The 13830-nt window shown below is 40.9% G+C and overlaps 1 protein-coding gene across 5 annotated transcripts; it reads right to left on the bottom strand.

Annotated features, from left to right (window-relative positions):
- Positions 1-430: 430 nt before the first annotated feature.
- Positions 431-7411, bottom strand: LOC136485345 (cysteine-rich receptor-like protein kinase 25). 5 transcript variants are annotated; one of them, XM_066482258.1, is made up of 9 exons: positions 7314-7411; positions 6017-6185; positions 4972-5227; positions 3340-3562; positions 3079-3205; positions 2572-2802; positions 1448-1603; positions 1216-1334; positions 431-1080 (listed from the first exon to the last, which is right to left on the bottom strand). In XM_066482258.1, exons 2-9 carry the CDS (start codon positions 6176-6178, stop codon positions 666-668), a joined length of 1689 nt encoding a protein of 562 aa, XP_066338355.1. In that variant the 5' UTR covers positions 6179-6185; positions 7314-7411; the 3' UTR covers positions 431-665. The 5 variants fall into 5 exon arrangements, with proteins under 5 accessions (XP_066338355.1, XP_066338352.1, XP_066338353.1 ...); XM_066482255.1 differs by having other exon boundaries at positions 431-1334; XM_066482256.1 differs by lacking the exon at positions 7314-7411 and having other exon boundaries at positions 431-1334; positions 4972-5246; positions 5990-6170.
- Positions 7412-13830: the final 6419 nt, after the last annotated feature.

The following is a 13830-nucleotide window of genomic DNA, read 5'->3' as shown; positions in this document are numbered from 1 at the left end:
TGGTCAGTTTTGATAATTTGCACTGTTTTGATAATCTTTTGTAACTTATCGGTTCGTATTGCAGATGATCGAATTAAAGGAAAAATCGTAGAATAGAACGGACCAGTTTGGTGTAATTGGGTGCCCACATCTACTCAGGGAGCATGGTAAAACCAAGGTTCGGATGAGAAAGCGCTACCTGCTTTTTAGTTTTATAGAGAAGAAATTGCTGAAGTTTGTCAGTAAACACCATACCCCTTCTCATCCGGAAACCTAGCTCAGTATCCCTAAAGAAGAACAAGAACAAGCCCACTAAAGAGAAGGAGCTTGGGTAGCCCAACAGCCCTTATGGTGGCCTTCACCCACAATATGAAAGGCCTCTTATAGTTGAAGGTTATCACAAACCAGCACCTACACATGAAAACAAACATGCAAGCAACACTTAACATAATGTAGTTATCCAAATAAGTCTCAAATGACAGTACGGTAATAGGAGTTACATATATTATTGCCCAAATAATATCATCACGCTAGTATATTATTGAAGACTTACATCCACCTTAATAGGAGGCCACATTATTATATTAGCAGTCATGCATCCACCTTAATAACATGGACAAAATGTGTTCGATCTCGCGAAGTCTAATGTCCAATCACAGTTTGACACACAGTGGGCGGCGGGAGCTTCAATCCCTGGGCCTGAACTCCATACCTTCGACAATGAGTCCGCTCTTCAGCACGCGAATGTTCTCCTCGCGGAAGTCCACTATGACAGCCTTCTCGTTGAGCAGCAGCTTGTCATCAGGGGCGAACTCGGCCAGCTTCAGCTCCATCCAGCCGTCCTGTCTGGCCACAGGCCGAACCATGCCGGCGGCGGCGGTACGCGCCGCAGGATCCACACTGACGCTGCTGGTGGTGACAGTTCTCTCGCCGTAGAGCCTGACCGACGACGTCTGGACGCCGTTCAGGCCAGCAGCGTCGCTGGCCAGCTTGTACACGAGGTAGACCGCGTAGGTCGTGCCCGGGGACAGTTCCGTGGTTAAAATCTCCCCAATCACCGCCAAGAAGTAGACCTTTATGAGCTCGGCACACTCAGCAAATCTTTTTTCGTCAACAGAGAAACAGATCAAAATGCAGTATGTTAGTTCGCATGCATGTATATGGTCTCTTACATTTAACTTTACCTCTACTGTTGGCACGTCATTGTTATATATAGGTGTGCAATGCAAATGAAACCTGGAATCCGAGCGGTTGATCCACTTCCAGTAGCCGCCTATATCTACATGTTCAATATGTAATAATCTCGATGATAGCATGTAGCACTTGGCACTCTTTTTTCTATCCAACCAAGAAATCTGCATTCGTAAAACAAGATAAATTCTGGCAGTTAATTAATTACGTGTTCTATCGGTGATGGCTGTGACATTCATTATTAAGCATCTAGAAACAGGGAAAAAAGTTAATCTACCTTATCAAGGTCAGGGCTTGGGTCCCCTGATCTGTTGGGCGATGCCAGCAGAGGTGGCCCGGATACCAACGCCTTAGTACTCCCATCGCCGCCAGAGGATGGATGTTGGGATGCCATCAACCGCAGGCCCTCCATCAATTTGGCGAGGGAGCTTATCTGCAACAAAAGGAACACAAAATCGTTTCAACATATATAACCAAAATGTTTGGTTCTCCACTAAAGCACTAAAGAAGGATTTGGGTGTTGGAATATGACCTCAGCCACAGCCAACAACTGAGTCCAATGACATAGGCACATGAGTTTATTTAGATTAACCTATGACTGCTCAATCTGTTTAACCTAGTTTAATGTGATCAGCAGCAACCCTGTGCCTTCCGAGCAGTCCTTGTGAATTTGTCCCCAACAGGGTTTCTATCACCTGGAAGGAAGTGGTGGTGGTGGGGGGGGGGGGGGTGTGGTCATGTGCGTTGGGGCCAATCCTTTTGGCATAGAAACCCACATGCATTTTTCTGCCCCTAGCAACCGAAGGAGCCCTAAGTCATTGAGGAATCCTCTCTAGTCCCACAAAGCCTATAGATAAGAGGTAGGGGGTTTAGCCCCTAAATCCGACTAGTACTTTAATCTAACATATGTACAACCGGTCAGTCCAGGATATGGTGGGATTGAAAGCGCGATTCTACTTAGATTGGTGAAGGTTCGTACATGTACGCCATCACAGAGGCATACATTGCATCACATAGCTCTGGTATGTTCATCTACTCAGTTTTCACTTTCAATTGATGTTAGCGATCATGTTCTAGGCTAAGAACAGATTTGTTTCACACTTTGCGCCCAAGTTAGTTCTAACATTGGGTACTTCAATCCTGTGCGTGGTCATTGTGGTCATAGAAACCTCTATTTTGAATCTACTGGCACACAAGGAAACAATGTTCTTTGGCCACACTAAAGATCAGTAGTGTAACTTTTAGTCCACGCACTCCCTTTTATTCATCACGTCATTCAAGCTTTTGGATGTATTGATTGGTGAACGCAGTTCATTAGAAACACTGACAATGGGCTCACGCAAATCAAGTGTTTTAGTGAACTGATCGAAAGGATGCATACATATAATTGCAGGTACGTACCCGTCCTAGCGCTGGAGTACCTGTCACGACAGACTGGTCCTTTGCCTCTGTTTTCACAAGCCGACGGAGGATATCCGCAATGGTTGGCGGTCTATTATCTGGTTCAAACTTTATGCAGCTCTCTGATATCTCCATGCACGCTTCTATTTGCCGGTAGTAGTCTATTTCCAATGGCGTCCGCCTCATCTCTGATGGTTCCTGTTCCATCCTAATTGCCCAGCTTTTCAGTACCTGGTTAGCAACATATATGTATCATTAGGAAAACGTTGAAAACAATATTACAATGGTGTCAAAACTATGTGTGTGTGTAAAGGGGTGGTTAATTAGTACTCCCCCATTCCAAGTTACAAATATTTTTGGCTTTTCTAGATATATAGATTTTTCTATGCACCTATATATATATATATTATGTCAAGATACATAGTAAAAGCTATGTGTCAAAAAAAGCCATAATGGCTTATAATTTGGAATAGACGGAGTAGTATATATATTTCTCCATCAATATACATCGTCAGTCGTAGCTCCCTGATTATTACGTCCCATCACCATATGTCTGATCATCACACCCAAGCTGTATATGTCTGCCTTGACTGTGATCACTCCATTGTCTAAGTACTCAGGTGCTATGTATCCCCTGCATGGATGAACACCAACAAAGTCATGACAGGGGCCCAAAACAGAGATGACACCAGAGAGAAAGAAACAAATGGACAGATAGTATCTCTGATTAAATGTGAATCTCTTAGGGAAATTATGTGCCTGGCTCACCGTGTTCCGAGTATTTCTTGAGTGATTGTTCGGCTTTTTCCTTCATCCAAGAACCTTGACAAACCAAAATCAGCAATTTTTGGCATCATGTCATCATCAAGCAATATATTATCTGGTTTCAGATCTAGATGAATTATGTTCATCTCATGCAGATATTGCAAACCCAGACAAATTCCTTTTATTATTTTGTAACAAACTTGCCACTGGAGCCCACAAGGTTCATCTGTATAAGTAAAAATGAATATCACTCAATTACATCAACGACAGTAAAGGAATGACAAATCCTCAGATCATCAATAAATGAAGTACATAAATTTTTTTATATTGGAAACTTCACAGTAATGTACCAAACTTGTCTCATTGCCACAACCTTGTTATTTAGCACAACATATGCAATACAAATTAAATATAATTTGTCTACATGCACATTATAAGGACTTAACTCTATATATAAATAATGGTAGCCAGAAGGTGGCTCGCTAGATTGGTACCATATATGTGTATGCTACTCCAATGATGAGAGCGCAACTCAACTTATTTCTGGAAATTTGTCTCCAGCATACCACATAGAGGTTTTTATTTACTAGACACTGGAGTAAACGATTTTACATGGAACACATGACTTACAATCAGGACACTGGAGAAAAGGAGAAGGCCATTATGAATTTGTTTTTCTTCAATGTACAAAATATCTTTTCTTCCAATTTTGCACAATGATATGATTAATGCTCTAATCTTCATACCTGTGAATTCTTTGTTAAAATTTGACAGATTATTGCATGAATTTCCGAAACATCTTAAGATTACAAATCCAAAAAGTGTATTTAAATAAATTCAATAGAAACACATTAATAAGAAATATTCCCTCTATTGCAAATTATAAGACGTTTTGGCTTTTTTAGATACATAGTTTTTGCTATGCATTGAGATATACACTATGTCTATACATATTTATAGCAGTGTATCTAGAAAAGCCAGAACGTATTATAGTTTGGAATGGATGGAGTAGAATATTGCATCAGTAATGTTTAAGCATATAATGCATTATATGCATGGAATCTCTACAGTGTTTTCCAGCTCCAATGTCGATCTGGTGTGCAAAAGTCACATATTTGTGCACTGGTGTAGGCAAAACCGATTAGTCAAATAATTTCATGTGAATAGAATGAACCACATTGTTTGGTATGGTAGAAGACTTTTTCCATTTTATTTGTAGAGTTTTAGGGAATAATAGCTCTTGAATATGCCCTACTTACCAATATATATACGTATGGTTTTTTTTTTGTGAATATGTACTTATGGTTTTGGTACAGCTCATGGCAAAATACATTTTGCACAAAATCTAGTCAGAGACTTGTGACTTTGACCACCAAAATGTTTTAAGATATCTAGTCTAAAAAGCATTTAAATCATAATATGATACGTGTATATTTGTGTTTAAAAGTACATACGGAATCTCATAAACATAGTAAATAATAAAACTTATTCCAGTAGAAAGTAATGCCTAAATATATTTTGGACCATGATAAATCAAAAGTGCGCCAAGTATTTTGGATTGGATGGAGTACTTAGGAAAAAAAATCCATTCCGAGCATGTAGATCACATATAAGTTTATCGTTCCACAATCATACCAGTGACATAGCTGCGAAGGCTTCCATTATGCAAATACTCGAAGCAAAGCAACTTTTCTTTTGCTTCAGCAAAAATATTTTTCCCTCCTTGCCGCACCACCTCCACACGTGTTTCAGCACAGTATCCAACAAACCAGACTATATTGTGGTGTCTAATCCTCATCAGACAATCAACCTCGCGTTGAAATGGTGTGTCCTCGATTACATGATGTGAGTATAACTTCTTGACTGCAACAAAACCATCTCCAAGCACTCCCTGTGTATGTTCAACCACCCTACCAAATTATTATGTAGTAATAATTCCACGGCCATCTGTCTAAATCATAGTACAAAACGTACGTACCATGGCTAGAAAAAAGAAATAATCTAGCTATGAATGCTGAAAGAATTGGTCATTTAATTTGGTGGTTTCCCTGTAAGAATAGATTATATTGGCTTTAAATAAACTAGAGCTGAATTTACAATTCAAATATTTAAGACAGTTGCCAATACCTAACATAGAAAAGGCCCAGTGGTGATGTACTCATTCAAGTTATAACTACTTGACATTTTGTACATGATCTGGTCAAACTTGTGAAAACTTTGACCATCCAAAACTCTCAAAACATATAGTTTGGGAACATAAATGTCATGACAATTGTAGGTTTGTCTTTAAAAAAATTGAAGAATGATATAAATTTGGTGAATTTTAAACATATATTTGAAAGTTAAAATGCCAAGCATTTTATTTTATGAAGTAGATAGTCAAATCAGTCCCATCTACAAGAATAAACTCGAAAAGGGCTGCTGGACGTAGCTTATAGGCTACAACTACCATATTTACCTATGAAAAATTGTCTTGAATAACTCAAATAAAAATTAAAAATATTTATTATTAGATTCATGGATTGGATTCGTTCTTGAAATGAGTAACATGGACTTCTTCATTAATTAGTTAAACTAGATATGATAAGTTTTGAGATGCTTCAACACACTTACAAAGTCAAGAATTATATATAGTAATAGATATTTTACATACCTTTTTTTAGAATAATATTTTGCATACCTTGTAAACTGTCCCATATGCACCACTTCCAATAATCTGCTCCTCAGAAAAGTTTTTTGTGATGGTTTCCAATACGGATAGCTTAAGGCTAATTGGATCTCCTATGATATCGTCCAATAGCAAGTCTTGTAGAGTACTGGGCTCATTAGCTTGAGTATCCATTCCTTATCTATGGTACCATTCAAGAACAAGATCAAATATTTATGTTTCTTTTATTAGACAAGGAATATAATGAAAGATTATTTGTCGCTCTATATTATTGTCACATACAAAGACTAGTGTATCAAAGTCAATCAATTTTATGAACTCAAGAGCCATAGAAAAGATGACCAAGAAAGCATTCTCTTGACAAATTTTCTTCTTAGAGAAACAACTCTCTTATGAAGGGCACCCTCTTATGAAATTTAATTTCTAGAAATGATGTTAGATCAGTACAACATTCATCAAGTACAGGTGCAACAAAAATAAATATGGAACAACCTAGAAAGATACATGGGACTATATGCATGCTTGCAACAAGTATCATGTAATCATATAACACATATTCTAAAACATGGAAAATTAGCATATGCTGATTGGTTATGCAAGCTATTGATTGGGGCGGATGCTGTTTGTGGGCATTATCCTATCAAGAAATGATGTTGTTGTTTTTTAAGAAATGAAGCCAAAACTCTTGTATAGGTCTTGTAGGACTTCCTTGGCGGCCATTAGATGGCGTTTCATTTTTAGATTTGGTCAGTGATGATGTCAAAACTACTTTTGTTATCTAAATAGAATGTAGTGGAGAGAGAGAAGTCATGGTTCATCTGTCGCTGCTGTTTTGATGATCTACAAGTTGCATGGTCGAGTGAGACCAGAGGAGGATAGCCGAGAAGAGGGGGGACGGCCGGTATGGAGGGCACCAGAATTATTCAAGAAGGTGCGCAGCTATGCACCTTATCTTCATCATCTTCCTTTTCGGAACAAATAAGGTGACTCAGTTTAATTTGATACTCCCATATCATATCGGAGCAAAAGCTTGCCCACGTTTTGTAGATTGGCTAGACAAAAGAAGCCTGTCTTAGTTTCTTGAATTGTTCTAGCTAGCTAGCAGGGACAGGAGATCGTAAAAGAGACAGAGATCACGAGAGAGGGGATATGATTACAACACAGAAGTAAGATAGACCAACAGAAAACGAAGTAAAAAAAAAAACTTGCAGATGAATTAAAGAAGCAAGCAAGGTCACATAATCTTTTTCAAGATGCAAAGGAAAATTAATTGTAATAATAAGCAAGAGCTGCAGTTGGATCGACTAACCTGCGGATGGAAGGGTAGGAAAAGGAGACACAATTTTTCGAGTCTACGATGCTGATATCAGTTGGGAGTTGGAGAGATATGGCTGAGGCTGGGTTTCTTTTATTTCAACCCCTATGCATCACGCACGTGGCCTCGAAGTTAGAGATGTTGTTGTCACATACGTACGGATCAGAACTTTCTAAGTAGTCTCTTGGCGACAGATGCATGCATCTATCCTTTTTTATTTCATTTTTGGTGATGCAAAACGAAATGCAGCTAGCACACCAGTCCTTATCATTTGACTTTTCAAGGCTGTTGGTTGGCAAGTTGAAGATCGCAGGTCCACTGCAACTGCCCTGTACGCCTTGCGGACAACATACAGGGTGTGGCCCCTGTTGTTAGACGTACGTACGTGATATGATTTCAGCACATCGGCATCAACCGAGAAATTTGCCCAGATCAGGGGTAAAGTTAACTCGGTGTGTGCATGTGAAGTTGTCGAATCTGCGATGATGCTGTAGCGCTGTGCGCTTCTCCATGACTTGGATTGCACGGGGTGCATGCATCTTACAGTACAGAGCAAAAGATTTTTTTTACACAGTCAAAATTAATTTCAAGAATAGTTTTTAATACGCCATCAATTACAAACATGAGATATTTACGGCAATGGTTTTAAAACCTGAAAATAAATATATGGGACGGTTTTACCAAGTCAACCTTCTCTGAAATTGGATATCCATCCTCCTCCACAATTTGATTTTCAAAATCACAAAAAAATATTGAACTGTACCAAGAAATAGAAAAAATTGTTTTGCGAGCCACCACTCAGTCACTCACATATGGCAAGTCTCGCATTTTTCCACACTAATTCCACACACCCTACCACCGGACCTCCACTTGTCAATGCTAGACACCGCATATTATAGAATATATTGAGAGGACCAGGAGGATGTGGCCGAAGGAACCTTACAGCACAATTACATAAAGATGGAGAAGCAATACTAAAGGAAAATCACAGTTGACAAGACCTCAAGAAAAGGATGTAATTGTTAGCGAACGGAGACAAGTCGTGACACTCCTACTTTCCCTCCAAATATATTTTACACCAAAACCTACCCTACAACTCACATCAGCCTACATATAAATACCCACAAAAATCTCTTCTTCCTTTTCAATATCAAGTTGTCAACCTTCTCCCTTTTCAAACTTCCTTATTATCATGATCTTCATGCAGTGTGTTGTGTGCGTTGGATGCCTTCGTAATAAGCCATGTTGGTTTCTTGATGTTAAATATTGTCATGAAAACTGTTTTTCCCCGATGGGGCCGATTGGGGTTACCCCATGCAGTGTGAGCTACCTTGGCAGGATTGTTGTGCGGGTTTTTTATGGGAGATAGGACTGGTTCATTTTGACATCTTGCTTAACTTTATTTTCGTACAGCCACATGTATGTATGTATGGGCGAACTTGAACTTCGTAGTACCCTTGTTTCCACCAAGTTTCAGTGTCTTCCTCTGGTGGATAGTCAAGCACTTATATCTTCGTTGACCTTTTCTTTAGAATATTGTCAATGCTGACACTGATGTACAATCGTGGTATATCACTAAGACACTAACGTGCAGGTGATGCTCTTCTTGGATAGGCCAAGCAAAGCCGAGTGTCACCTTGAGAGGGAAACACTGTTGGGGCATGTACAGCTTGCAAGGAGTGTGAGCATACCCCGCGCGTTGATGCGGGAATTGCGGATTATTGGATTGTGTGGTATGATGACGTGGACAATAAAATGCTTGTGTGTCTTGATGACGTGGACATTATAGTTCCATGTGCTAGTGGATTTTATTTTTATGTGATAGTGCATTGCCTAGTTGGACAACTTGCATGTTGAGATAAATAGCCAGTGGGGTTTTGCTTTATAAGAGTATAAGATTGTCCAGTGGATGCATTGCATTTCCTTCGTTGTCATCAAGCGGGTTGAGGCATAGCTGATAGCTCTTAATTTTTTCAATAATTGAGAGTTTGACCTTAGTGCTTAAGTAAGTTTATAGAGGATTGATAAGTTAAAAATTTCAACTAACAAAGTTTGAATAGATTATACACCAAATGGAGAGAAGAGAGGGAGGAAACAGAGTCAATTCAACTAGGTTTTAATGGGCATTTGATCAAACAACTAAGCTACGTCAGCATACAGAGATACAAGAAGCACTTCTGTCCCAAAATCGATGTCGTCTCCTTCCTCTTGTACTTCCCAAATCTGAACTATTTCACATCCAAAATGCATCCATCTTAATCAATCTAGTAAGGTAGAGGAAGACGAGTAGGATCTCACCGGTGGTCTAGGTGCAAGGGGACCAGTGGTGGTGGCATTCCATGGGGTGGACAGTGAGCATCATTCCTTAGTCACAGTGGTGACGTCACTTGTGCGCCGAGCATGAGGTCATGGGGGCATGTGGACATGAGGCAGCGGTCCTTGGAGAGAAAACAGTGGTGCTCAGGGCACGACGGTCCTAGGTCAAAGATGGAGGTGCTCAGGGCATGGCATTCCTCGGTGTCGACAGTGAGAGGGCGCTTGGGGCCGGCTGCGTTCCTCAAAGGCAAAAGTGGGGAGATGGAGAAGTGAAATTTTGGAGGGTCGTGCATGTTGGTTATATTGGAAACCCATTCACCGTCGGGTTAGAATAGCAGCCGATAGTGATGCTCAACTTCCCTGTGTGCCATTAAAAAAGATCGCAATGCCCTGTGTGCCCCTGAAAAATTCAGCGGTCTTCAGCGCCACTACTCTAACTTTTTCGTGTCCTCCGTGCCACTTCCGTCAGTTTGGGCTCTAACGCCGTCAAACTGCAGGTGTGAAAAGACGAAAATACCCTTAAGTCTAAATATGTTATTAATTTTTTTGAGCATCTTAACGGCTTCAAATGAAAAAAACTCAAAACTAGAAAGTTGTAGATCTCGTCGAGATCTATAATTTTCATATAAAAATTATTTTCATTTAATTTCACAAAAAAATTATATGATTTGATATGATTAATATATCTTAGAAAAATCATATTATTTTTTTGCAGAATTAAATGAAAATAATTTTTATATGAAAATTATAGATCTCGACGAGATCTACAACTTTCTAGTTTTGAGTTTTTTCATTTGAAGCCGTTAAGATGCTCAAAAAAATTAATAATATATTTAGACTTAAGGGTATTTTCGTCTTTTCACACCTGCAGTTTGACGGCGTTAGAGCCTAAACTGACGGAAGTGGCATGGAGGACACGAAAAAGTTAGAGTAGTGGCGCTGAAGACCGCTGAACTTTTCCAAGGACACACAAGGTATTGCGATCTTTTTTAATGGTACACAGGGAATTGTCTCCAACTATTACTACTGGGTCTCTGCTACCCGGTAATGATGCTCAACTATTGCTACCAAGTCCCTACTACCCAGTAGTGATGCTCAACTATTGGGAACTCTTACTCGTCATTGATCCTATGGTACCGCTGCAAGCTTTTTTTTTGACCTGATAGTAATTGTTTTTCCAAGGAAATTCAATTAAACAAAAAAATAGTAAACCTTTTATGATTTTTTCTCAAACCTCACAATTCTTTAACTTGTGGTAAATGTATGATGGTGACAAAATTTGAGGTGCATATGACACTACTACAAAAAAGATTTGGCGAGGCGATGTAATTTTATTAACCGAGGCAAGCGGGCTGGGGGGCCGCCTCCGTTAATCGGTGGCAGGGCCGCCGGTGGAGCGACCGCCTCATTTAAGGATTAACGAAGGCGGGTAGAATTAGGCGTCCGCCTACATTAATTCTAGATTAACGAAAGTGGTTGCCTTACGACAACTGCCTCCGTTAATGGATTAATTGAGGCACGCACCGTTTAGCCGACTGCCTCAGTTAATCTTGGATTAACCGAGGTGGACGCCTTATGCCGCCCGCCTCAGTTAACACATTAACAGAGGCGGTTGTTGTAAGGCAACCGCCTCCGTTAATAGGTGATTAACGGAGGCGGTCATCCTTACAATGCCAGCATCCATGAATCTTGAGGCTATAAATGCAACACCTAGTCGCCCCCACCTTATTCCTCACGACTTCTCCATTTTTGACGGGTTTTGAGCTCCAAAACCCTGAAAATTAACTATTTTTTAGAGGCAGAAGTTTTGACCTTGGATTTCTTAAAGGAGGTGTTGGGGATTTGACTTTGTTAGAAAACTTTGTCCCAAAACTTTGGAATTGAAAAACGGTTGGGCATTTGACTTCGTTAGAAACCTTTGTCCCAAAACTTTGGAATTGAAAAACTTTCACAATAAATTTGTTTATAGAATAAATAAGGCGAATATTACATCTAGACTTCACTCTGATGAAATGAAGATGTGAAGTCAGGGACTAAATTCCATTCTGTGATAAAGAGAAGATGCGAAGTCGTAGAGACTTCACATGTCAAGCAAAGATGAGAGCAAAGTCAATTTCAAGTCTGATGAAAGAGCCAGAAGAATCAACTATTGAAGATAAAATGATGATTTTGCTCTTGTAGTTCAAAAGGGTTGTAATATTAACGAGAGGGGGTATAAATGTCATTTACGAAGACTAGTACCTCTATAAATACCCCCTCTGACATGTACAGTACGAGGAGAAAATGAATACAACTTTACACTTGTGTTCAAGTTCAATGTTTGTGTGATTATTTTACCCAACAGGAGGACACCGTAGGAGGTTGCTACCCGCTCCCCAATCCTTACTCTCCTCTCTTTTTCAACATTTTGGGCAGTGCTCTAGATCTAGATCTAGATCTAGTTTTCCATGGAGGAGAGAGAAAATAGATCTAGGTCTTGATGTGATGTTATTTCTTTGTTATATACTGCTTTGCTTATGTCTTTTTCGCTACGTTGGCAAGGTTCGCTGGCATGGACAAGTCAAGCGCAAATTGTAGCAAAGACCACCTTTGCTCAGTGACTCCTCATACAAACGTTCTTTCCCCACCTTCTTTAAGGTCTTCTTATATAGCCCTTTCACAATCTTCAATAAGAGAACCAGAGGTAACATGATGGCGGTTTGTGAGCTATAGTGCTCCCCACCCTAGTTACAAGCGGTTTTTATGTCATCCACATCTAGAGCGGTTTTTATAAAATCTTCATGAAATCGATTTCGTGAAGAGGCCGACTTCGGTTTGCAAGCATCGTATGTGACAACTTGCGCGAAACCTCTTCAATTTTTTATCACAACCTCCACATATGATATCTTGACATCTTGACAAGTTTCATGATTTTCGGACTTCGTTTGCTTTTCATAGAATTTAAAAACAACTCGACCGCAAGTTCGTGGTCATGTTTCGTGAACAAGATGTTCGAAATTGGTGGTCTGTTCTTGGATACGGCCTCACATTATACTAAATAACATGAATATCATTTTCCATTCATTTTTTTTCATTATTCGAATGACTAGCAGTTATAATTTGAATTATCCAAGAAAATTCAAGTAAATGAAATAAATTAAAGAAATATAGAAAAAGTCCGAGAAATGTGCCACATTGGAACATGGAGTACCAAGTATTGTCTGAGGACTGCAGAAAAAGTTTGGAGGTCAAAAGTGAAAAAAATATGGTTTGCCGAGTGTCAAAAAATGACACTCGGCAAAGGAGCCTCTTTGCCGAGTGCTAGGAGAAGACACTCGGCAAAGGAGTCTCTTTGCCGAGTGTCAGGGCCTATGGCACTCGGCAAAGATTTTTTTTAAAAAAAAATTAAAAAAACCCTCTTTGCCGAGTGCTTGGCCAGGTGGCACTAGACAAAGAATTAAAAGAATTAAAAAAATAAAAAAAAAACTTTGCCGAGTGCCAGATCGGTGGCACTTGGCAAAGAGGGGATTTAACCTCACGGCCCAGCTGGCACACACACCGCACGCACGCCCACGCCAGCACCGCCACCGCCGCCCGCGCCCGCGCCGCCCCAGCCCACGCCCCATCGCCGCCGCGCCAGCCCTGGACCGTGCCCACGCCCACGCCTCTGCGCCAGCCCCGCCGCCGCCGCCGCCCCCGCCCGTGTCGCCCCCCGCGCCGCGCCGCCCAAGGAGGAGGAGAAAGAGAGGAGGAGGAGGAGAGGAGGAGGAGAGGAGGAAGAAGGAGGAAGAGAAGGAGGAGGAGGAGGAGGAAGGAGGAAGGAGGAAGGAGGAAGAAGAAGGAGGCGCCAGCCCCGCCGCCGCCCCCGCCCGCGCCAGCGCCAGCCGTGCCCGCGCCGCCGCCACCTCTGCCCGCGCCCGCGCTGATGAGGACATGACACCCATGCATATGACCATGTTTGGCACATGGTATGGAGGGGTAGGAGGCTAGCAAGGGTGTCCAAGTCAAGAAGGAGGCCCGTGGCTAATTCGGTTTGAGTCCCCGAGGTGGAGGCCCAAAGCAACTCAAGTTTGAGTCTGCCTTGGCCTCCAAGACTAGTCTGCCTTAAACTGGTCACCCAGGACGCATCCGGACTCCGTTTTTGACGATCCACATATGGTTGGAAAGCTAATTTGATAAATAAGCCAATCCAAGTGGTCTTAGGGTCATCGCCTAC

Source organism: Miscanthus floridulus, chromosome 10 (genome assembly GCF_019320115.1).
Source record: "Miscanthus floridulus cultivar M001 chromosome 10, ASM1932011v1, whole genome shotgun sequence".
In the NCBI taxonomy this organism is placed as follows: Eukaryota; Viridiplantae; Streptophyta; class Magnoliopsida; order Poales; family Poaceae; genus Miscanthus; species Miscanthus floridulus.
Note: the sequence above shows the minus strand (reverse complement) of the source record. Positions and strands in the feature narration are given on the sequence as shown.

Coding starts and splice junctions, on each gene's coding strand:
- LOC136485345 (XM_066482255.1), bottom strand. CDS start 6,178: ATGGATACTCAAGCTAATGAGCCCAGTACTCTACAAGACTTGCTATTG. Junction 2,803..3,078: donor AGGGAGCTACGACTGACGAT/GTATATTGATGG, acceptor GTTGCTAACCAG/GTACTGAAAAGCTGGGCAAT. Junction 1,335..1,447: donor CAAGCCCTGACCTTGATAAG/GTAGATTAACTT, acceptor TTACGAATGCAG/ATTTCTTGGTTGGATAGAAA.